The sequence below is a fragment of the Lepidochelys kempii genome, chromosome 1 (genome assembly GCF_965140285.1).
Source record: "Lepidochelys kempii isolate rLepKem1 chromosome 1, rLepKem1.hap1, whole genome shotgun sequence".
NCBI classification, from domain to species: Eukaryota; Metazoa; Chordata; order Testudines; family Cheloniidae; genus Lepidochelys; species Lepidochelys kempii.
This window is the reverse complement of record NC_136380.1, coordinates 290,373,135-290,397,080: the sequence shown is the minus strand read 5'-3', so window position 1 is coordinate 290,397,080 and position 23,946 is coordinate 290,373,135. Positions and strand designations below refer to the sequence as shown.

At 45.3% G+C, this 23,946-nt stretch overlaps 1 protein-coding gene across 3 annotated transcripts in view; it reads left to right on the top strand.

Moving 5' to 3' along the window:
- Positions 1-1,081: 1,081 nt before the first annotated feature.
- LEMD3 (LEM domain containing 3) overlaps positions 1,082-23,946 on the top strand; it is an 87,659-nt gene continuing 64,794 nt past the window's right edge. For 2 of the 3 annotated variants that reach the window (XM_073327866.2, XM_073327868.2), the window contains exon 1: positions 1,082-2,729. In XM_073327866.2, the coding sequence (XP_073183967.2) occupies positions 1,226-2,729 (1,504 nt within the window). In that variant the 5' untranslated portion in view covers positions 1,082-1,225. The remainder of the gene's footprint in view (positions 2,730-23,946) is intronic. The other variant, XM_073327867.2, reaches the window with a different exon arrangement.

Genomic DNA, 23,946 nt, shown 5'->3' with positions numbered 1-23,946 from the left:
CAGTTGCAAATGACAACTGGCAATTCCTGGCTACTGCTGTAGATAAAGATAATACCTAACATTTACAGAGTGCTTTTCAGAGCTATTTGAAAGGGCTCCTCCTGAAAGAGCAATAGGGCTGATTTTTGTGCTCCAGGTGAGCTCTACTTAGCAAGGAATGGAAAGAGAGGCAAAAGTGATTAATCATCCTCACCATTCTAAAAGGCCTTCTAAGCACCTGCACAGTCTGGCCCTGCCTCCAGCATAAGTTGAACAGCCTCAGAACTAATAGTCTTCTGCGTTGAAATGAGGCTACAGGGGTGGGTACAGATGCTGAGGACAGCTCCCTATTGCCATGCCCTCTGCCTCAGCCCTAGTCTACACACAAAATTTAGAACAACCTAGATCTGTCACTGAGGGGTGTGAAAAATTCATAACCTCGAGGTCTGGACCATAATTAAAGTAGCCAAGCCTGCAGTGTAGACATGACTAGGTTGAGGAAAGGCTTGTGGAAGCAAATTGCCTATGCTGACTGTACCCCCCCCCCCATCTTGATAGCATATCTTATCCACACCTATTTCAGACATGTTCTGCTGCAGCTTTAATGGAGCAATTAGTACTAAATCTAAGCTTGCCTCATTCTTGTATCCATGGCTCTATTTTCATGCATGTGGCAGAGGGGATGACTTTATAAGTCCACCATTTACCCCATGCCACTTCACACAGATTTTTGGCTGCAGGAGGGGGACCCAACTTTGCTGGGTGGAGCCCAGCCTCCTACACCATTCCCTCCTGCGGCCCACCAGCCGCCTTCCTGGGACGCCGGAGAATGGCAGCAATCAGCGCACCCTTCGCTACCGCGTAGCTCTCACGGCTCCGTCCCCTCCGGCGTCGCCCCGCTTGGCGCATTGCAACGCGCTCTTCTCGCAGGGGAGGGCCGCGCTGCTCGCAGACGGGCGTGCACGTGGGTGCCGTTCAGCCCCCCTGTGCCCAGCACCAGCGTACGGCCGTGGAGCGCAGCGCAGCGCAGGCCATGCTCACGCATAAGGGTAAGCTCGGCCCCCGGGGGAAGCGTCCCCTGCCTCTCCAGTCTGGCTCGCGCCTCCGGCGGGGGGGGGAGGGTGGCGCTTCCAGGGTGACAGACGGGTCTAGGCCACAGTCTAGTGCGCACGCGTCAGTTCCGGCGGGGACGGGAGAGCGGCGCGGCGCGTGGGTAGGCAACGCCGCGGCGGCGGGGCAGAGGAACATGGCGGCGGCCGCGCAGCTCACGGACGAGGAGCTGTTCTCGGAGCTTAGGCGCTTCGGCTTCTCCCCGGGGCCGGTCACCGAGAGCACTCGGCCCGTCTACCTGAAGAAGCTGAAGAAACTGCGGGAGGACGAGCGGGCCGGAGCCCGCGGCGGCGCCAACAAGACCCGGAACAGCAACAACAATAACACGGGGGCCGCGGCAGCGCCGGGCGGCGGCGGCAGAGCGGCCCCGGGCATGGGGGCCCGGCTGGCCAGCCCCGGCCAGCCCTCCTTGCCGGGCGGCGCAGGCGGGGGCGGCCGGAGCCGCGCAGCACCCCCTGTCGGGGGCGGCAAAGTGCTGCTGGGCTTCAGCTCGGACGAGTCGGATGTGGAGGCCAGTCCCAGGAGCCAGGCCGGCGCCGGGGGCGGCGGCGGCGGCAGCAGCCGGAGGGAGCGGGCGTCACCCCCAGTCCGCGGCTTGAGGCCCGCAGCCTCCCATGGAGCCTGCAGCGAGAGGAACAGTTCCCCCCCGGAGGCGGCTCGGAGGAAGCCCAGTGCCTGGTGGGGGGCGGTGGCCAGGAGACCGACGGCCACGGCGGGGGCTCAGACGCAGGGCATGCGGGAGCCTGGGGAAGGGGAGGAGGAAGAGGACGAGGAGGAGCGGCAGTGGAAGAACCGGACTGTGAATGGTAGCAGGCACCCCTCCCTTGGTTGCAGGGCCGAGTATTCCGACTCGGAGGAGGAGGGGGAGAGAGCCAAGCAGCAGGTATTGAAGGAGGAGACTGCAGCCCGCCAGCACCGGGCCAGACGGAGCCTGAGCAAATCTGCTGCCCCATTCACGGCCAGCAAATGTGCTGCAGCCGGCGCTGGCATGATGGAGACGGGCCAGCAAAGGGCTGGAGGCGGCGGCGGTGCTGCTGTAATCGCAATGAATGACAGGGCGGAGGCGGCTGCTGCTGGAAGTCTAGACAGGGGCAGAAATCAGGAGGAGGAGGCAGCGGTGACGAGGGGGGGAGACTGTAAAAACTTGGACACCAGCCCTTCCATCCCCAGATACCGCAGCACTTCCTCCAAGAATTCCCCTCCACTCTTGGTACTGCCGCAGCCCACAGACATGGACAGCAGCAAAATCAGTGACCCTCTGGGCACTGTTAGGAAAGCAGCCAATAATCATGTTCTCAGCGGTGCTACTGGTGGCTTTAATATTGAACCCAGGATTTATTCAGCTACTAACAGCCTCTCTCTGGGTGCTGCAACCCCTTCTTCCCTTAGAATCAATCACTCCAACCACACGGGCTCTAATCACACCTACCTGAAAAACACCTATAAGCAAAAGCTTTCTGAGCCTGAGGAGGAGCTTCTCCAACAGTTCAAGAGAGAGGAGGTATCCACCACTGGAGGCTTCAGTGCACATTACCTGTCCATGTTTCTCTTAACTGCTGCATGCTTGTTTTTTCTGATACTGGGACTAATGTACGTGAGAATGAGAGGTTCGGGAGTAGCTGAGCGTGGGGAAGTCAACAGTAAGTATTAGGTCAATGGTAAGAGGGGTCTCTTACTGTAATGAGGCATACACTTACTCAATGCTATTTTGCACTCTAACACTTTCCACTTCAGGGTCTTGACAGCATAATCTTCCCAATGCATCTGTAGTATAGGTAAGTAGTGTTCCCACTTACTGATGTATAAATTGAGGCACAGAAGGATGAATTGCTCGAGGTGTCCCATGAGTCTATTTGACAACTGTGTGTAGAACCTGACTTGATCTCCTGTTCTAACCTGTTGACAGCTGTCTATCTAGCATGACTTTTCTGTTTCACTAAGCACTTTGATATTTGTTTTATGTATTGGTATGATCTCAGTAAGATTCATCTGCATTCGGATGTCTTTGGGCCAAACAGGGCTGGAATTCACCTGTAGCTGCCAAATGGTAAAGCAGATTAAGTTTTAATACATAAGTGAAGCTGTGCAATCAATAAAGCATAACCCAGGTTTGGATGATATTTTCACAAATGAGGTTATACTGCAAAAGGTTTGGTTTTGCTCTAGGACAGTGGTTCTCAGGCCTCCCAAGGGAAGTGCAGGAATGTGTTAAGGGAGGTGTGAGCTGTGTGCTTTTTTTTTTTTTTTTTTTTTTTTTTTTTTTTTTAAGAACTCTGGCTGTTAAACCTGGGATGCTGGGGCTCCTGCAGAAGGGCCATGCACACCCGGGAGGTAGGGATAAAGGGTACAGCCACAGCTCTGCTGCCCTGGGGCTGACAGCTGCTGCACCGCCACATAGGCTCAGATTCCTCTGCCCCCTGCCATCACCAGGAGGTGGCTCAGGATCTCATCTCATTTCCCCTCCACAGTCCCTCACCTGGAGGTGGCAGACTCCAGCTGTTAGCCCTGGGGTGGCAGCAGTGGTACAGAAGTAAGGGTGGCAGTGGGGCGCTGCTACTTCTGTGAAAAGTGATATTGACAAATATAATTTTTTCCCCACATTGCCACCTCTACTTTTGTGCTGCTGCTGGCATGGCACTGCTTTCAGAGCTGGGTGCCTGTGTGTGTGTGTGGGGCCTGGGGGTGGTAAACAATTACAGAGGGGTACTGATCAAATAAGTTTGAGAACCACTGCTCTAGGTTGATGTGATGTAGTGCTTTCTAGCAGTGACCTTAATCTAAATTTGTTAAGATTGACTATCCTGTATAAAATAAAGGTTGAGGCCTTAGTTTGAACATCATAGCAGTCTTTTAAATCTTCACATAGTACCTGTTTGGACTTCTTAAATATGTGAAATTAACTTTTAAAAATGACTTAAAATGAATTTAGAAATTGCCATTTTGTAACCACAAAACACATTTCCATTTTTGTATCTATCATCTCAGGGTGGTGAATCATACTAATTCAACTCTTGGCCTCCCTGAAATGGGCATCAAAACTGTCTATTAACTGTAGTGGTATTTTCTTTATCTAGACAGCTGTTCATTAGAAATTAAAAAGATGACAGAATCTTGTCTTAAAGAGAGTGAGCAACAGTTAGATGGTAATGTGTAGTCTGATCTTGGAACAGTGACTGATATGAAAGGCTGCATATATCTTTAGTTGAAGTAAGTGTGTAACATGCAAAATAAACAGAGGAAGGTGCAGTCACTGCCATCAATTGCTTGCAGACTAGATAGACAAACTAATTCAAGACACACATACAATAGATGTAGGTAGATGAATATATTGGAATATAGCAAATGTGTATTTCCTTGTGTGTGCAGTGCCCTAGCACAATGGGGCCCTAATTCCTGATTGATGCCTCTAGGTGCTACTGCAATACAAACTATTAATGTATCCCTGGAACCTACTGGGTCTCTTGCAACAGCATATAGTTGTCTGATACATTTTGAATCTTTCTGCTATTCTGGGAATGGGAAAGAATCCCCCCTCCTCCCCCCCCTCTCTGAACACTATCCTTTTGCCTGTGGAAAGGGATGAAGCAGTTACTGGGCCATTTTTGTGGTCTACCGCTGACAGTAGCCTTCTCAAGCAGTAGCAGAGTAATAGGTATGTAATTGTCAGTTTTATTGCTACCCACGTGGCTGAGAAGAGCTGCAGTGAAACTGGGCAGTCTTCTGCTCTTTGGGAAAGCTGTGAACATAAGGCAATGTGAACATAAGGCAAAAGGAATAGACTGAATACTCAGGAAGATATTCCTGTAATGTATAACCACAAGGGCTAGAAACTTGCCTCTTTTTATTAAGTGGTACTGAGCATCACAACTCCCAGTGAAGTTTTTAATAAAAGACAAAAGTATTAAATTCTGAAGATTTTGATGGGCAGGTTTTCCACTGGTGAACAGTCAAATGGATTTTATAAGCCCTCCTGAAGACTAAGGTCTAGTCTACAAAGTTAGGTTGACATAGCTACATTAATCAGAGGTGTGCTATAGCTGTGCCAACCTAACCCCTAGTGTAGACGCAGCTAGGTCCATAGAAAATTTTCATGGATGTAGCTACTGTTGCTTGGGAGGGTGGTGGTCCTCCATGAATGGGGAGAAGGGGTGGGGGGGAACCTTTTCATCAGTGTAGGCTGTGGCTACATTAGACGTATGCTGGCGTAGCTATGGTGACCTAGCTATACCTGTATAGTCTCCGGAGTGTGGATATTCCATAAGCTGGATTTCTCAGTCACTGTACAAAAAGTACTTTGTATGTAAATGTATCTTGAACTCTTTGTATTTGGAAGAAAGCTACTTCTCTTTTGAATCAGAGTTTAGAGCAGTGGTGTCATAAGAATGTAAGAATGGCCATACTGAGTCAGACCAAAGGTCCATCTAGCCCAGTATCCTGTCTTCCGACAGTGGTCAGGGTCAGGTACCCCGGGGGAATGAACAGGTAATCATCAAGTGATCCATTCCCTGTTGCTCATTTCCAGCTTCTGGCAGACAGAGGCTAGGGATGCCGTTGATGGACCTATCCTGCAGATATATGTTCAGCCCTCACACTGAGCAAATATGTCAAAAGGTAAAGGGGTCACAATCAATGCTTGGTCCTGTTCTGCTTCCTTTCCATTGTCTAGGTGGTAGAAAGGCAGCAAAAACCACCTGTATGTTCCCTGCTGGAGACTTCTCTAATGAGCGGGACCCCCTAGAGGGCTATAAATAGAGGCAGTGTGGATACAAAATTTGTATCCACAAAAATGATCTGCGGATATCTGCAGATTTGCAGGGCTTTAGATGTAAAATTTGGATCCGCATCCATCTGCAATCGGCAAAAATGGTCCATGGATATCTGCATCTGCAGATATAAAGTGGACATCTGCAGATTTGCAGGGTTCTAACTACTAGCCAATAGGTGGGCTATTAATTGATTAGTCAGTTTGGTATGGCAGCCCCCATTTTTTTCATTCTACCTCTCTCTCTCTCATCTTCCTATTGTATTTTCCACTGCATGCACCTGATGAAGTGGATTTAGCCCAAGAAAACTTATGCCCAAATAAATTTGTTAGTCTCTAAGGTGCCACAAATACTCCTCATTCTTTTTGCTGTTACAGACTAACATGGCTGTCACTCTGAAACTTTTTCTGTTGAGTGTAAGACATGGTAAGAGGTGGCTAGTCTTTTTTTAAACCCCATTCAACACTTCGATTAGAAAAGTGGCAAGCACTAACTCTTTCATGAAGTAAGTGACTTGTAAACGTCAGTGCATACGTTCTCATTTCCTGTGTAAGTGTGTGCACATTAAATTAGTCTCTAGCATATGACCGGGCATTGAGTGATTGAAGTTCAATCACTATCTGACTGTTATCTTTCAGTTCTAATTTTTTCAAAAAGCCTTAGCAGCTTTCTATTCCTACTCCAAACTATTAAAAAAAAATTCATAGTTGGAATATTCCATAAACTTGTAAACTACATTTCAGCTTATGTCTGTCACTTTGCACCAGAATTACAGCGTAAAGAAATGTTATTTTAAATGTTATTTTTGATCTCTCCCTCGAAACTGGCCCTACCTCTTCTTATAGTTCACCATCATTGTGTCAAGAAACACTCATGTTGCACAGCAATAAGAGGGTTTAATTTCAGACTGGAGCATTTTTGGCATAACTTTTTTTTTTTTTTTTTTGCTTGTATTCAGTTGTTTCCCACAACTGGGAATCCTCAAGGAATGAGTAAAGTGCTGTGTGGTTTATACCTTAAAAACTCTCAAATTCACTTTTTACAATGCACACACATCTTTCACTTACATAAAAGTTTTTGTTTCTTAGCCTCAGTAAAATCTAACTCACTCCAAAATATGTAAGCCAGTAAAGGTGAAATCCATTTTTTGCTGAACTCTATAAAACTTTTAGCCCATGACAGCGTTTACTCTTTGGACCCAGTGGGATGTTAGTGATCCAGCTGTGATATTTTTCAGAGTAGCAGCCATGTTAGTCTGTATTCGCAAAAAGAAAAGGAGTACTTGTGGCACCTTAGCGACTAACCAATTTATTTGAGCATGAGCTTTTGTGAGCTACAGCTCACTTGAATACAGATAGCTGTTAAGTGTCTCTGCATGATCTGCCAAGCACTTCGAGTGACTGCTCATCTTGAGTTAACTTCTTGTGTTTTTTCACAGTAAAAGAATGGGAAATTCAGATAAGGATTCTAGAGATGTTACCTCCACTCCAGCAAATAAGTCTTGAGTGCATAGTAAGGTTTCTGTTGGCAAAATAAGAAAAAGAAGAGTATTGTATAGTGCAAAGTGAAATTGTTAAACTGGTTCAATACATGCTGGAAAATAACCTTTCTGGCACATCACTCTAAAAGCAGTGAGGACAAGAGACCTTAAAAGAAAAGTAGTATATGTTTGGAGACTTTATATGGTAGGTTGTATATAAGAGAGACAAGGTGTGTCCAACTTCTGTTGTTGGGAAACAGGCTTTCAAGCTTACATGTAGCTGTTCTTGTCCTAAAGAAGAGCTCTGTGTAAGCCCAAAAGCTTGTTTCTTACCAAAAGAAGTTGGTCCAATAAAATAAACTATTATACCCCCCTTGTCTCTATAATTGCTTGGGACCAACACAGCTACAACAGTATATACATTCTATATGCAGTCAGTACTTTGTGTAGTTTGTTTCACAAGTGGCAGGGTAGAAGATATGTGATGCAGACAAACTCATTAGAAATGCTGGAGACTCAGTGGTCTAGCTCCTTGTTGGGGTCATTGACTTGTTTAGAGGTAATCTAAAGTTATGAATCAAAGAACTGGAAAGCAGAGCTAAGAATGAATGTCTTCATACTGGGGCCATGTTTTGGGTCCATTGGCCAGTGTCAAAGTTTGACTCAGACTCACAATTTATCAGACCACATTGTTTTATTAGCAAAGCTGCTCTGCTAATACATTTAGAAGTGAGCCCTCCGAGTGGGGCTCGTGTCTCTTAATTTATACAGTTTTTTTGGAGAAGAAGTTACAGACAAAAGAAGAAAAAGATTTTAGTCACCACCCTTCGAGATCCCTGAGACCAGTCATGTATCTTCAATTACTTGCCACCCTTAACAATCTCCTTTAACAGCTTCCAGTTAACTTAACTAATTGCCCTTCACACCTTCCATTTTGATGCCTGCTTCTTAGACATGCTGGCTCTATCTTAATTGCTTCTCCATTCAAAAGCTAACTGTCCCTACCTGTGCTCCCTCAGATACTTTGTAACATGTTTTGGCATGCCCTCTCTTATACAATGTATCCAGCATGTCCCCTTATACAACGTTATACTTATACAATGTTATACTTCCATAATCCCCCCTTTTGGTCAAGGCTACGCCCATGACCGATGACTTACTGGATTCCATACATCAGTCGTTCTTTTTCATTACTTTCACTGGTGACATTTAACAACATTAGATTAGCACCCTGGTTAGGGGTAACCTGATGGATGGTGTGTCTTGTGCAGTTTTGGATACAACAAGAAATCAATTGAAAACACACAAAGATTATTAGAATTCCAAATAGGATAGTCAGGGTTCCTTGAAACAACCAGTTTCCCAGACTAGAGAAATTGAATAAGTTACTTATCCATTTCCACAAGGAACTTGGTTCTTCATGGGGAAGGTATGCAGTTTGCTCCAGATGGCTAGCACGATTTATTACCTCGTTAGTATTATCAGGTATGTATACACATCATTCTGTTCCAGTTAGAGCACAAGTTCCTCCTTTGGCTGCCAGTATTATATCTAATGCCCGACGGTTTTGGAGGGCCACTTGTCGGACCGCTCCTGCTTCTTTGGCTAGAGCTTTTAAGCTCTCTCCTGTTTCATTGGCCATGATCTCAACCACCGCTTGTAACCTTAAAAGCCTTTTTGCATGGTGGATTACCCCCCCTTCTGGGACTAAAGAAATGCCAACAGCTTCTTCCCAAGTTAGGGGGTTTATGTTATCCACATACCATTTAGCATCTGGCAAGTCCCTCCTTTTTCGCCTGAAATTACGGAGGCGATTTCGTGGGAGGGATTGAAGCACCTGGGATTATGGGAAAAGCTGAGCAGGATAACAGATATCTGACCAATTTGCTGGTAACACAGTGTAAGCATTTTCCCCACAAACCCAATGATGTCCCATTAAAGCTGGGAAGGGTTGACTGCAACCCTTTGACATGTAAGAATTTACGAAGGAGGAATAGTATCCCCCAAAGGGCACAGGATGATTTTCACTGAGAGAAGAGGTAGTATTCACATGACATTTGTAGATGGTGCTGTTTTTCTCAGGGAGGCTGTAGGGCAAGCAAGAGATTGAATCTTTGGTTTGATCCCAGGTTGAGAGGAAGTTTATCTTTCCATACCCGGTTCGCCATTCTCCAACCTTGTTTGAATAGTCCCATACACCATGGGACACGATGTATTGGAGACAGCTGCTCCTCCCTAGATTCAGCCCTGTCCCATTACACACCCAGCACCAGTGGCCCTTTCCTTTCACCACACTTATAAGTTTAGGAACATATGTTTTTCCCAGCCCCCAAGTGTCATTTTCCTTCCATGTCCTTTTAAGTGGATAGGGTTCTCCAGCAAGCTCTGAGGAATTCAAAGGGATTGCCATGGTGGGGATACTAGCTTGTGAGTGAGCTGGGATGTGGCTGCAGACCCAGCAATTAGAAATATTCAGGATCTGGGCTATCTGCACCTGTTGTTGGATGAAAGAATTGTCACTGTCACTCTGGATTCCCAAGACCCTCAGGACACAGTAGCTGAGGATTAAGCTTTTCAAAGGACACATGTTGGAAGCAGGACCCTTTCTGGTTCCGACAACCCCTTTCGAGGGAACCGCAGTCACGGTTTTACGTCCCGCAGGCGTTAGGCTCACTACTGCTTCTTGTTTGTTGGGTCCTGCTGTTTGCTTACCCTCTGCTTCTGGCAACCCTTACGAGAGCGCAGATTGTAAGGTATTGCAGGCTGTTCCTCTTTGTCTTCTGGGGTTGAAGCTGGTTCTGCGTGGTCTTGCAGAGGTGCTTGGTCCCCTTGAGGTGGCGTTGGCTTACACTGTGAGGCGTGGATCCATGCAGCGATGCCGGATAATTTCACTGCTGTCTGGGTGGTGAGCAGTACCTGGTATGGACCCTTCCACCGGGGTTCCAAGGCGTGCTTCCGAAGGTGGTGCCGCAGGTAGACCCCATCACCAGGCTCAAGAGTGTGACAGGCAGCAGAGGTGGGTTCCGTTGGCCAAGCTGCTCGCACCTGCGAATGGAAGGAGCTCACAGCTTGCATTAACCCTTTGCAGTACTGGAGGAGCGTGCTGTGAGTTAGGTTTAGGTCTGGGGCTGGGGTAATAGTAGCCATTGTTCGCATAGAGCGTCCCATGATGATTTCAAATGGACTCAATTTGTGTCTCTGGGATGGGGATGACCGAATTTCCAAAAGGGCCAGTGGTAAAGCAGCTGGCCAGTTTAACCTTGTGGAACTACAGATTTTTGCCAGCTTATTTTTAAGCACACCATTTCGCCTTTCAGCTGCCCCTGCACTCTGTGGATGGTAAGGGCAGTGCAACAGGTGGGTGACATGTAATACCTGGTTTAGATGTTGAACTATTTTTCCAGTAAAATGTGTTCCCCGGTCACTAGACAAACAAAGTGGCAAGAATTCCCTTGGTAGGGATAATGTGGTTTAACAGACATTTTGCAACGGACAATGAATCAGCTTTGTGACAGGGAAAGGCTTCAGTCCAACCCAAAAACAGACATATTATAACTAAAATGAATTCATATTTCTGACACTTTGGCATTTGTACAAAATCAAGTTGCCAGTGTAGGAAAGGTGCTTGAGGCAAACCCCGGAATCCTTGTGTTCCTTTTACAGATTTGCCTACATTGTGGCTTTGACAAGTAACACAAGCGGCACAGTGGCAGGTTGCAAAGGAGCTGAAATGGGGAGCCCACCATCCCGCCTTACTCATAGCAGAGACCATCCCCTCCTTGCCGACATGCGAAACACCATGTAGTAGGGCGGCTAGAGACGGGTAGAGTGAGAGGGAGGCTACAAAGGTACCGGTGGGCGATCGCCAAAGGGAATCAGAATGCAAAGAGCAACCCAAAGCACTCCAGGAGTCTTTCTCTGTTTCTGGGGTAGAATCCTGGAGATGAGCGAGATGAGACAGGGATGGTGGTGTTACAGAGACAGAGAGGGGACCAAGAAACGCTTCTGGTGAAGGTTTTATAGTGGCGGCATGTTTTGCAGCAGCATCAGCAAGTGCATTACGTTTTGCCACCTCGGTGTCTGCCGCTGAGTGGCCAGTACACTTAACAATTGCCAAGGCAGATGGTAGTAAAACTGCATACAGGAGGGCGGCAGTGTAGGGGCCATTCTTGATAGGGGTACCAGTAGAGGTAAGAGAACCTCGAGCCTGCCAGAGGGTGCCAAAGTCATGCACAACCCCAAAGGCATACCGAGAATCAGTAAAAACAGTGGCAGAGAGCCCCTCGGCTAGAAAGCAGGCACGGGTTAGAGCAATCAGTTCAGCCACCTGGGCAGAGGTCACAGAGGGTAAGGGCGCAGCTTCTATGGTTTCAGAGAGAGAGAGACCACAGCGTACCCTGCAAGAAGGTGGCCTTGGTCATTTCTATAACAGGACCCATCAGTGAATAATACCAGGTCAGAGTTAGGGAGAGGTACATCTGAATGGTCGGGGCGCGGGTCAGTGATAGCGGAGACAGTTGCAAGGCAGTCATGGGGTTCACCATCACTAGGTAAAGGAAGGAGGGTAGCAGAGTTTAACCGGGAGCAGCGCTTAATAGTGATATGTGAGGCTGAAAGCAGCAAAAGTTCATACCTAGTGAGGTGAGCAGAGGAGAGGTAAGCAGTGTTGCGTTGCAGAAGGAGAGTTTCCACAGAATGGGGAACCATGAGAGTGAGAGGAGAGCGGACGACAAGGGACTCAGACATCTCGACCAGGCGTGCTGCAGCAGCTACAGCGCGTAGACAAGGGGGTAAACACTGGGCTACAGGGTCCAAGGTTGCAGAAAAATAAGCCACCGGGCGATTTCTGTCACCGTGCTCCTGAGTAAGAACCCTGAGGGCACAAGCAGATTGTTCGTGACAGAAAAGGGTAAAAGGCTTGTCATAGTTAGGTAACTCTAAGGAGGGGGCAGAGGCTAAATTCTGCTTACGGGAGATGAAAGCAGCATTTGCTTCAAGTGGCCATGGCATGGGGTTAGGTACAGAGGATTGAGTGAGTTCTTGGAGTGGTTTAGCCAGAGAAGCATATTGGGGAATCCATTGCCTACAGAACCCTGGCATGCCTAAGAATTTTCTGAACTGGAGTGGAGACCAAGGCTGGGGAAAGCTAAGGATGGCTTGTACCCGGGCTAGATAGAGTGTACGGGAGCCCTGGGAGAGAAGGAAGCCTAGGTATGTGACAGAGGTTTGGCAGAGCCGCAATTTTGTGCGAGAAGCCTTATGACCCTTGTTTGCTAAGGCTGTGAGAAGTGTTAGTGAATCAGTTTCTGAGGCAGACAGAGAGGGGGAGCACAGGAGTAAGTCGTCCACATATTGGATCAGTGTGGATCCTGATGGGAAAACCAGATCAGCGAGATCCCTGGCTAGGGCTTGAGAAAAATAGGATGGACTCTCTGTATATCCCTGGGGAAGGGTAGTCCATGTATATTGCTGACCCTTGTAGGAGAAGGCAAAGAGATACTGGGATTCAGAGTGAACTGGGACAGAGAAGAAAGCGGAGCACAAATCTACAACAGTAAAGTGGGTTGCATTTGGAGGAATAGATGCTAGTATTGTAGCAGGGTTAGGAACCACTGGAAAAGAAGGTATGACAATATGGTTAATAGCTCGAAGGTCTTGAAAAAATCGCCACGATTTGCCATCAGCCTTTTGAACTGGGAGGATAGGGGTGTTACAGGGGCTGGAACAAGGGACAATATTTCCTTGGTTTTTTAATGCAGATATAACTGGAGCAATCCCAGCCTCTGCCTCAGGATTCAAAGGATACTGAGACAGGCGAGGCAGAGGTTTGGAATTGTCTACAGTAATCCGAACTGGGTCAGTATTTAATCGGCCCACTTCAGATGGGTGAGATGGCCATAGGGAGGAAGGAACCTGAGAGATTAGGTGCTCTAGGGACGGAGTTAAGGGACAGCAAGGGATCGGAGTGGAGAGGGAAGTTTCAGACAGCAGGGAGGCTACAAAATCACATAAGGAAGACTGAGGGATTTGCAGATAGACACCATCTGGGGAGCAGTAAATAGAACAGCCAAGTTTGCATAGCAAGTCCCGTCCCAGAAGGTTTGCAGGGGTGGAATCAGAGAGGAGGAATGCATGCTCCTCAGAGAGGGGACCGACCTGAACAGACAAAGGTTTTGAGAGGGGAAAAGAGGTAGGGATCCCTGTAATGCCAACAGCAGACACAGATTTTCCAGATCGGGGAACCTCAGGCAAGTCAGTGGTGCGGATTGTAAAAAGAGAAGCTCCAGTATCAACAAGGAAAGGGAGAGAGCGATCATTTACAGTCAGGACACATTCTCCAGTAGGGGACAGAGGTAATAAGGGAGCTAAAACTTTGTGAGGTTCCCCAGCATCCCATCATTGTTGGGGTGAAAAATAGGGTTGGGGATCAGCTGGAGGAACTAGCGGGGGGTTCGCTTGATTTCCCATACAATTATTAGGTCGTCTGGAAAAAAGAGTGTTCAAGTGTCCAGGCTGTTTACAGTAGTTACAAACCCCAGTTAATCCAGCCCCCCGCCCCCTTCTGCAACCCCGTCCCTGTCCCCGGTGTGGTCTGCTTAGTCCTGAATAATGCTGTATCTGCAGAGCCATTAACTTTTGGGAGGACTGTTCCTCCTTTCCTTTTAAAGTGCGGTGGCAATGCTCTGCTACTGCCAGCAATTTGTCCATGGTTTCAGTCTCTCATCCCACACTTATTCGTTTTAACATGCTGCCTGTGGCAGGGAGAAGACCATCAACAAATGCATGTGCCAAGGCCCCCTGCCCATTTACATCAGGCTCTTGTATTCCTGAATGTTGTAGGAAAATATCAGTTAGCCGGGACCTATAGTCGCCTGGGCTTTCTCCTTTCCCTTGCTTACAGCAACGTATTGCTGCCCAGTTTGTTTTAGGAGACCACACTTTGGGAATGGCTTGATGCAGGCGCTTCCAAAGAGCCATACACCGGTCTCTGTATGCCGAATCTGGGCCAGTACTTTTTATGGTTGAGTGGCGTGCCTCAGCTGGCCAGTCTGCGGCAGCCAACCATTTTTCATAATAACTGCCAGGAGCTAACAATTTACACAGCTGGAGGAGATCTGTCTCAGAGGGTTCATAGGTTTCACAGATTAACAGAAACTCCTCAGCAAATTTGACAGAGTTTTCCTGTGGTTTGGGAAAACTTTTAACTATAGATAAAAGTTCCGTACGAGTCCAGGGCTTATAATCCCATATGGACTCACTTTCTCCCATCTTAAGGACTCGTAAGGGTGCCACAACAGTTTGATCGGTCTCTCTCATTAACCTCCCATCAGGTTCTCTTTTCCAAGAAGAGATGTCAAGAGAATCTTTGCAGTCTGCTTTGGATTTCTTCTTCGTAATATTTTGCAGAGCTGCGAGGCCAATGAGGGTATCTTCTTCACTTTCATTATCTGTAGTCACTGAAGATTTTTCCTTTTCTGATTTCTTATTTGCGCAGGAGTATGGTGGGGGTCGGATTTGATCCGGATCATTGCACAGGACTGGGCAAAGGGGAGCGCTCGGACTAGTGGTGGGAGAAACTGCATCCAATTGAACTGTTAGTTTTTTGATAGAATTTTTAAGAGAGGTGAGTTTTGACTCAGTCCATCTATGATTTGCCTCTTCCCACCACTGCATGAAGCAGTCTACTTCTCCTCTCTCCAATTTGGTTTTTGGGAGGACGAGTTTGCTTTTTAAAGCATCCACTCGATCCTTGTCCCAAGAACCTAACAGTGGCCACTGTAATTTGGGGTTCTCTAGAGCTAATTTGGACCATTTTTCAAGAAACCTACAAGAGTCCGGACCCCTCCTAAAATACATAAAATAAGCTGGAGTTCCCTTAGGGAACTGTTCTACCTTCGATTTCTGATTACCCATCCAGGAGGACTTCACACAGCACTCACACAAGAAGGAAATTCGGGCTCAGCAGAGCGGTACCCGGTGCAACACACAGAAAGGAGCCCACAGGCTACTGCCTCAACTGCCCTTGCTTTCACACCAGGGGTTATACCCAAGGCGTGGTGCGGCTGCAGCTGTGCAGATTCCACTTATTCAGACCGTGGGGACGGGGACCCCTTGGTCAGCCAGTCTCCGGACAGAGATGGCTCCCAGATTCACACACACACCACGGGGAAGACGGATAGACACAAAGACAAGACAGTCCTCAAACCGGTTAAAGCACAAAAATAATAATTACGTGAGACGTCTGATTCCAGAAGCTGGATCCAAAGACCCCTACCCGAACAGAGTGGGAACCAACAAGTTCAATGGCGTAGACTGCGCTGCTGCTGTGTACCTTTCTGTCTTGTGGAGGATCGCTTGGACTAAGCGTCCAGGCGCTGGCTGCCACGATCGTCCTGCAAGGCAGTCAGGGATCACACAGCCTCAGTGAAGCCGCTTGCCATCTCGGTGGAACCTCCAAATTGTCAAAGTTTGACTCAGACTCACAATTTATCAGACCACTCTGTTTTATTAGCAAAGCTGCTCTGCTAATACATTTAGAAGTGAGCCCCCCAAGTGGGGCTTGTGTCTCTTAATTTATACAGTTTTTTGGAGAACAAGTTACAGAGAAGTTACAGACAAAAGAAGAAAAACATTTTAGTCACCACCCTTCGAGATCCCTGAGACCAGTCACGTATCTTCAATTACTTGCCACCCTTAACAATCTCCTTTAACAGCTTCCAGTTTACTTAACTAATTGCCCTTCACACCTTCCATTCTGATGCCTGCTTCTTAGACGTGCTGGCTCTATCTTAATTGCTTCTCCATTCAAAAGCTAACTGTCCCTACGTGTGCTCCCTCAGATACTTTGTAACATGTTTTGGCATGCCCTCTCATATACAATGTATTCAGCATGTCCCCTTATACAATCTTATACTTACTTCCACACCAGGAACCTGAATCCTTGATTAAACGCTCCAGGTTTGTGGCCATTTTGGAACTCTTGGGAGCAAACTGGATTTTTAAGAGGTAGAGTGTAGTGCTACTTATTGGTGGAGAACAGGGCTGTGAAGGAACTCGGTTATAGTAAATTCCTTTCACTAATCACTATCTCTAAGCTCATTTTGTTATCTGAAAATAATGCTATTATCTCTTGCTTTGTACATGACTACTTTCTACCATGAGATGATTTTGAAACTGGAGCTACCTGGCGATTTAGGTCTGAATGCAGTGCTTACAGTAATAAAAACTAATTGTTGTTGGTTAACAAAATGTGTGTGGTGTAAGCAAACAAAGATCCAATATTGAATCGGAAAATGAACACATAGGCCTAAAGAGGATGAAATTCTCTTGACCCCTTACACTATTTAACACTTATTATCAGTGACCTGGAAGAAAACAAAACCATCACTGATTGCACTTGACCCCAAAATTGTTGGAGCAGTAAATAATGAAGAGAACAGCTCAACAGGTGACCAATTCCAAGCAATCTGGATTGCCTGGTAAGCTGGGCACTAGCAAACAATATGCATTTTAATATGGCTAAACGTATACATCGAGGAAAAAATGTAGGCCATATTTACAGGGTGGGGGACTCTATCCTAGGAAGCAACGACTCTGAAAAAGATTTGGGGGTCATGGTGCGACTCTGTTGCCAAAATAGGTAATGCAATCCTGGGATGCATAAATGGAAATCTTGAGTAGAAGCAGAGAGATTATTTTACCTCTATATTTGGCACTGGTGTGTCCGCTGTTGGAATACAGTGGGCAAGTCTATGCTACAGAATTAAGTCGACCTAAGTTATGTGGCCGTATAGCCACTGCAGTAATTAAATAGGTTTTACATGTCCACACTACACTCCTTGTGTTGGAGGTGTGCATCCTCACCAGGAACTCTTGGACTGATTTAACTGTCAATTTGGGACGTTGTGGGACAATTTCTGAAAGGCAGCAACAGTGGATGTATAGGTGGCGTGTGACTGTTGTGTTTGGGGTGGCTGTGCTTGAGCACTGGAAGCTCCCTAGAAGCGTGGGGGAGGCACTGGTGCCCGGACTGTGCCCCACTCCTTGCTCCCCCATAGGCTCCGACTGCACTCCATACTGAAGCATTGCCCCAGCTCTGCCTTTTCACCCGTGCCTCTCCTCCCCTGAGGCCCCCCTCCTCGCACTTCACCCCCTCCTCAGGAGAGGAGCGGTCGGGGGGGGAAGAGGCGGAGCGGGGCTGGGGGTGGGGGGTGGGGAAGGGAAGAGGCGGAGCAGGGGCAAGGCCTTGAGGGGAAGAAGTGGAGTATTAGATGGGGCCTCAGAGAGTGGCCACTGTCTGCGTGCTGGTGGCTCCCCCACTTCTTGGGAGCTTCCAGCGGTGGCGCATCAAAGGTGTTGGGCTGGCATGCCTCCAAAGGGAGGTGCACTGCATCTGGCATTTCTTGCCCATTTGGGAAGGTTTAGCTTCCCATACCTGCTGCTCATGAGTGGATGTAAGCAACGCAGTGTCTACACTGACACTGTATCGACCTAATTACATCGGCCTAAGTGCTGTGCATCTCGTGGTGATGGAGTTAAATCGATGTAGTGGGTGAGTTACATTGGTGGAAGCTATCTTTTAGTGAAGATGCTTACAGAGTTGGGTTGACATAAGCTGACTTACATCGACCTAATTCTGTATTGTACACCAGGGCTGTGTCAACTTCCGATGCCCCTGATTCAGAAAGGATGTTGATAAATTGGAGAGGGTTCAGAGAAGATAAAGAATTAGAAAGAATTAGAAAACATGCCTTATGGTCTTAGTGATTGATTCAAGGACTTAATGTGTTTAGCTTAACAGAGAGAAGGTTAAGGGGTGACTTGATTCCAGTCTATAAGTATCTATATGGGGAATGTTCAGATATTTGGGCTCCTCAGTCTAGCAAAGAAAGGTATAACACTCTCCAGTGGTTAGAAGTTGAAGTTAGACAAATTGAGACTGGCAATAAAATTTTTGACAGTGAGTGTAATTAACAATTGGAACAATTTACCATGGGTTATGGTGATCATTTTAAAATCAGGTTTCAGAGTAGCAGCCATGTTAGTCTGTATCTGCAAAAAGAAAAGGAGGACCTGTGGCACCTTAGAGACTATATTTATTTAGTCTCTAAGGTGCCACAAGTCCTCCTTTTATTTTTAAATCAAGATTTTAAAAGAAAGATATGTTCTGGGAATTATTTTGGGGAAATTATATGACCTGTTTTACAGGAGGTCAGACTAATGATCACAATGGTCTCTTCTGGCCTTGAAATCTAAAGTGTAAAAGAAAAAGCTTTAAAAAATATTTTTAGAAAAATTAGACAAGCTGTTTTGAATGAGATGCAGAATTAAGAGGCTGTACCAGTTTGAGGTATTTTTGCTTGGAATACAAATAATCTGTTTTATGCCCTGATAGACTAATAAGAGACCGCTTTCTTCTAAAAGATGATATTCTGTTATTCTTCAAGTTGTAAATTAACGAGGTTATTCAGGGTTGTACGTATGGGTGTACTTAGAAATTTAAGAAATATGGGAACTGGCGGTGGATCTACCATGGCAGTCTTCTGTCTTTGCCATGGTATTTTACACCTGGATTCTTGTGTAAGCACAAAGAATGCAGGTGCAAAACACCATGGTTTTAGAAGGAGTTACAAATTTTAAAATACTGCTTGTGGTACTTCAGTTATATGTGAAAATTACCTAATAACTGGGGTAGAAGTGAGGGTTTATTCCATAATAGACTGCACACTTTAAGAAAAGTGTACTCCTTTAATTACTGAATGCTTTCTTTTACATTGATTATTTAGTTTAGCAAAATCTAGGATCTTCTTCACATTTCAGTTGCAAGTTCCCTTTTAACCAAAAACCTGTTGGTGCAGGTGGAAATTAAGAGGAACTGAAAGGATAGTGTCCTATTATTCATAATGTACAAATGAGTAACTCTCCTAAAAAAACAAACCTTAGAAGATTAAAACTGACAAGTTTCTCCTTGGCTTGGCAAGCTGTTCAATTGACTGCTTATTTGTCCATGGGCAGGTATTGTCAAATATTCTAGGGAACATACCTTGATGTAGTCTGCAGGTTTTTATTATTGCGTCATGATGCCATGTGTTATCAAGTCTACTTAAATGTCTTGATCACTCATTTGGCATTAGCATGTAGCAAACTTTTGGGGGGAAAATGTGTACTGCTTGAGAGTTGAGCATCTTGATTGGCTGGACTCTTCTAGAACAAATGTATGTATATCTTTATTTGAATACCAGACCATCAATAGACCTGACAGTTCACAAAGCATATTAATCAAGTTTTAGAAGACTTGCTCCCTGCCCTGAAAGAGCCTGCAGTCTAAACTGACTACGCAAACATACATAAAGAACTCAGAAGGGATAGGGGAGGGAGAGGAAGGTTCTGTCATTAAACTTCCCCCAACATACAGAGAAAAGGTGCACGCAATCAAGCTGACTGAAGAGTTAGCCTGCATATTTTCATTTAAAAACTTTTATAGTTGCAATGTGTTTTATTTCTGTTTAATTTCATTTCTTTTTTGTAACTGTCCAGTCTTGAATAATATTCACATTTAAATGTTAACCTAACACTTCTAGAAAGGTAATTCTTTCATATTTTAGAACATCATTTAACTTCTACATTATTCTGAGTTTAAAAAAAGTAATTTTTTAAAATTAGGCTTAAGTATATATCTAAGGCTATGCCTACTGCAGACCATGAAGTCTTACTTTTTTGTTACTTTTGTTGCAGCTAATAAATTAGTGCTCTTAAATATATGATCAATCTTTTGACAGTTCAAATAATGTCAAATACCAACTCTAGTCCTTCACCAGCATTCTTCAGTTCTAAGCATGTAAGCATAACCACAAATGCTGAGATGTCTTTTTTCCCTAATTTAACAAGTCCATTCTACAACAACCCATTGAAGTTTTTTGAAAAGGAAAAAACCAGAAGGTATTGCCGCAATTATTATTTGTATTGTGGTGTGCCTAGGGGCGGGCAGTAAGAACAATAGGGCTCTGTTGTTCTAGGCATTGTACATGCAATATTAAGACCGCTTCTGCCCCAACACTTACAGCCTAGCTATGACAAGAATACAGTCAGGGTCTGGGGTCAGAGGAAAAGGATGGTACAACTCAGACTAGAGGAGCACAAGGAAGTGGTGAGACTCATTACACTGTTAGCAGTGGACAGTGGTCCCAGCACACTAGTGGTTTAACTGCTTTCAAGTGTTTGTAGGTATTACAATAGAGGTGAATTTTAAGGCGGTATGTGAACAACAGTGTAGGGGCTTTGTGGATTTTTTGCAGAGAGCTCCTTCTATGCATAACGTGCATGTGAAGGTGTTGAAGGGGAAAATAGGACTAAAAGGCAATTAAGGGTGGCAGCCTTGGTGGAGTAGAGTCATTGGGATTGAAGGTTTGAAAATGTGTGATCTAAAACCGGGAAACCTGTGCTATGAAGGGCTTTAAAAATGAAGACCAGTAGCTTTTATTTTTACAATGGAAAAAGGGTAGTCAGAGGGGTGTGACGAAAGGGGATGATGTGGTTGGAATCGAGGATGTCGCTTGCTGTGGGGCAAGGTGAGCAATTGCCCCCAATGTGTTGGTTCCTCCCTCCCACCCAAGTTTTTCTGAAATGATGTACCTGGTTGGAATGACTTTGCAGCAACATGTTGAATTGAATTAAGTGGGCCAAACGCATTCTTCAAGACTAGAAGGGAGGAGGAGGCTGCAGAAGTCAAGAAGTGAGATGGGGAGGGCCTGGACAAGAGTTTTAGTTGTGTGGACACATCTTTTTCTATATCTCGGAAGTTGTTGTGCAGGAAGACGCAGCAAGAATTAGATATCGCCTGTTTATGTGTGCAGTATATTGGACTATCTTAATTTTAACTTTGTGTATTTGGGCGTGGTGGGTTGGGTGAGAATTCTTTATTTTATACATCTGTCAGTTACCATGCAAACCAAATTGTTGTGCCTTTAGGTTAACGTGTTGTTTTAGCCACCGTTCTGTGTTTGTCAAAGAAAACAGAATGTTGGACAGTTCCAGTATTTATCTTTTAAAGAATACAGAAAATAAAATTAAAGGAAGGTTCCCTCCTGTAGTCTAAGCATGGCATACAGCATAGTGATATGTCTGGTGACTGATAAATTCCAGTTTTTGGGATTTCTGACACTGAATATCCCTCTTCAAATATTGGTATACATAGTCTAGTTAAAAGATACCTGACAATGGAAGAGATGAAAAGACTAGTATTAAAGGAGGTTTGAGACTTGGATGAGGTGAAAATGGTATGGATAAAAACCGAAATAGTAAACCAAGAAAGCTGATCAGAAGGTGCAAAGTGAGTGACAAATTCCTGTAGTCTTAAAATAATTTCTTCTTCTTCATGCTGTTTCTAAATTAATTTTGGCTGCATGTGTTCATGTGCTAGGGAGATAGGTAACATTCTGGCTAGTGCTTAAATAACTTAACTTTATAAACTGGGTCAGACATCTACTCAGTCACTTTGGGCCAGATTAGTTTGAAAGGTATTTAGGTGGCTGAAGATGCAGATTTTTCATTTGCTTCTTTAGGTGACAAAATATTTTTAAAAATATGACTTTATTACCTAGCTAACTCATTGGGACAGGGAAAAAATAAATTTGACTTAAATCACTTATGCAGCCTGTTCTTCAGAATTATCACTCCTATTTTAAGTCCTAAAGAGTTAGGTGACTAACTGTCCTCTGGACTTTTGAAAATATCCCTCTAAATCTCTTAAGATTTAATGTCAGCACTTTAACATCACAAGGGAGAGACCAGCTGTACCTGTGTATGAATTCTGGAACACAATATTTTCCACTTGATTTTTCAGCTGGAAAATCACCTTGAGCTGTTGTCAAAGAAACAGGCTGTGATGTGCTCTGTTGGGATGAGTTGAACCTCTGTTCTAAAACTCTCATTATTCTCTTCTTTTAATTTTCCATTTCCTTTTCAGATCACTTGGTAGAGATAAATTATTTGCATCTTCCAAAGAGTTATTGTTATGGAGTGCCTTGTAGTGAGTCCATAGTTAGAATTGCATTTTAAAATGGATTGTAAGTAGAGCCCTTCCAAATTCACAGCCATGAAAAATGTGTCACAAACCATGAAATCTGATCTCCCACTGTGAAATATGGTGTCTCGTGTGCTTTTACCCTATACTATACAGATTTCATGTGGGAGACCAGTGAGGGAGTTTCAGGGGGTCGCAAGGTTATTTTAGGGAATGGGTCATGGTATTGCCACCCTTACTTCGGCGCTGCCTTCAGAGCTGGGTGGCTGGAGAGTGGCAGTTGTTGGCTGGGCGCCCAGCTCTGAAGGCAGAGCCTCTCCAGCAGCAGTGCAGAAGTAAGGGTGGCAATATCATACCATGCCGTCCTTAATTCTATGCTGCTGCTGGGGGCAGCTCTGCCTTCAGAGCTGGGCTCCTGGCCAGCTGCCCAGCTCCGAAGGCAGCACCACTGCCAGCAGCCATGGAGAAGTAAGGGTAGCAGTACTGCAACACCACCTACAATAACCTTGCGACAACTTCCCCCCCTCCACCCCCTCAACCTCCCTTTTTGGGTCAGGACCCCTACAATTACAGCACTGTGACATTTTAGATTTAAATAACTGAAATTATATAATTTACGATTTTTAAATTCCTGTGACTGTGAAATTGACCAAAATGGACTGTGAATTTGGTAGGGCTCAAGTTATAAGTCAGGCATGAGTTCCTGTTTTTCCTCTAAAGAGGGGTCAGTTGATCTAAAATGTCAGTGTTAGTTTTTATGCTATTTTTAATTTTCTAGGTAGCTCTTATTTGGTTTCTTTCAATTTTTAATAGGAATAGTTGAAATTAGGCTTTCGTTTAATTTTTCTTGGCATTCCTACTTCTCTTTTTGATGATCTTCTATTAAACTGTCTACGCAAAAACTGTTAGGCAGATTGATGCAGTGGTTTTAAAAAAAATTGATTTATGAATAATTGCCAAAAATTACCGTGTTATATTTTAAAGTTTCTGCTCTGTATGCAAGCCTGTTTGGGGATGGGTGCACATAAAATCTTTTAGCAAATCAGTACCTCTGTGCTTGGTGGTCTTCCCCTCTCTCCCAGTTTCACCCTTGTTTGTGCTTTAAAATATCCCATGAAATTTAACATGCAAGAAACTTCGTTGTGAAGTAGTTAATGTGGTTGCACACGTACTATAGTTAACACAAACTCTCAAAAAACAGGAAAGTAAAAAGTTAATCCACTTAACATAAATCTTTTCCACAGGCAAACACCTTGTCATTACCACACCTATCATACATCAGACCATACATTGTAATTTTGCACCCTGTACTAAAGTCCTTGATGGGTTAGGTGGCCAAGTGGTCAGTGCACTTAATGCCACCTTCTTGCCTTGCAGTCCAGACCCTCTTTTAATAAGATGTGGGCAGTGGTAGGGGAGCCTGCCCACTCTGTCTGGCTTTGAACCAGGGCCTTAAGAGGGTCAGCAGTGTTTGATCCCCAAAGGTGCCCTCCGAGTTACTTTCCCTGGGTCTCTTCCTACTCTCTGCTGTTCTTCCCTAGCTTCCCATCCAGTGTGAAAAGAAAGAACAGTAAACCAAACCATCAGCCCCA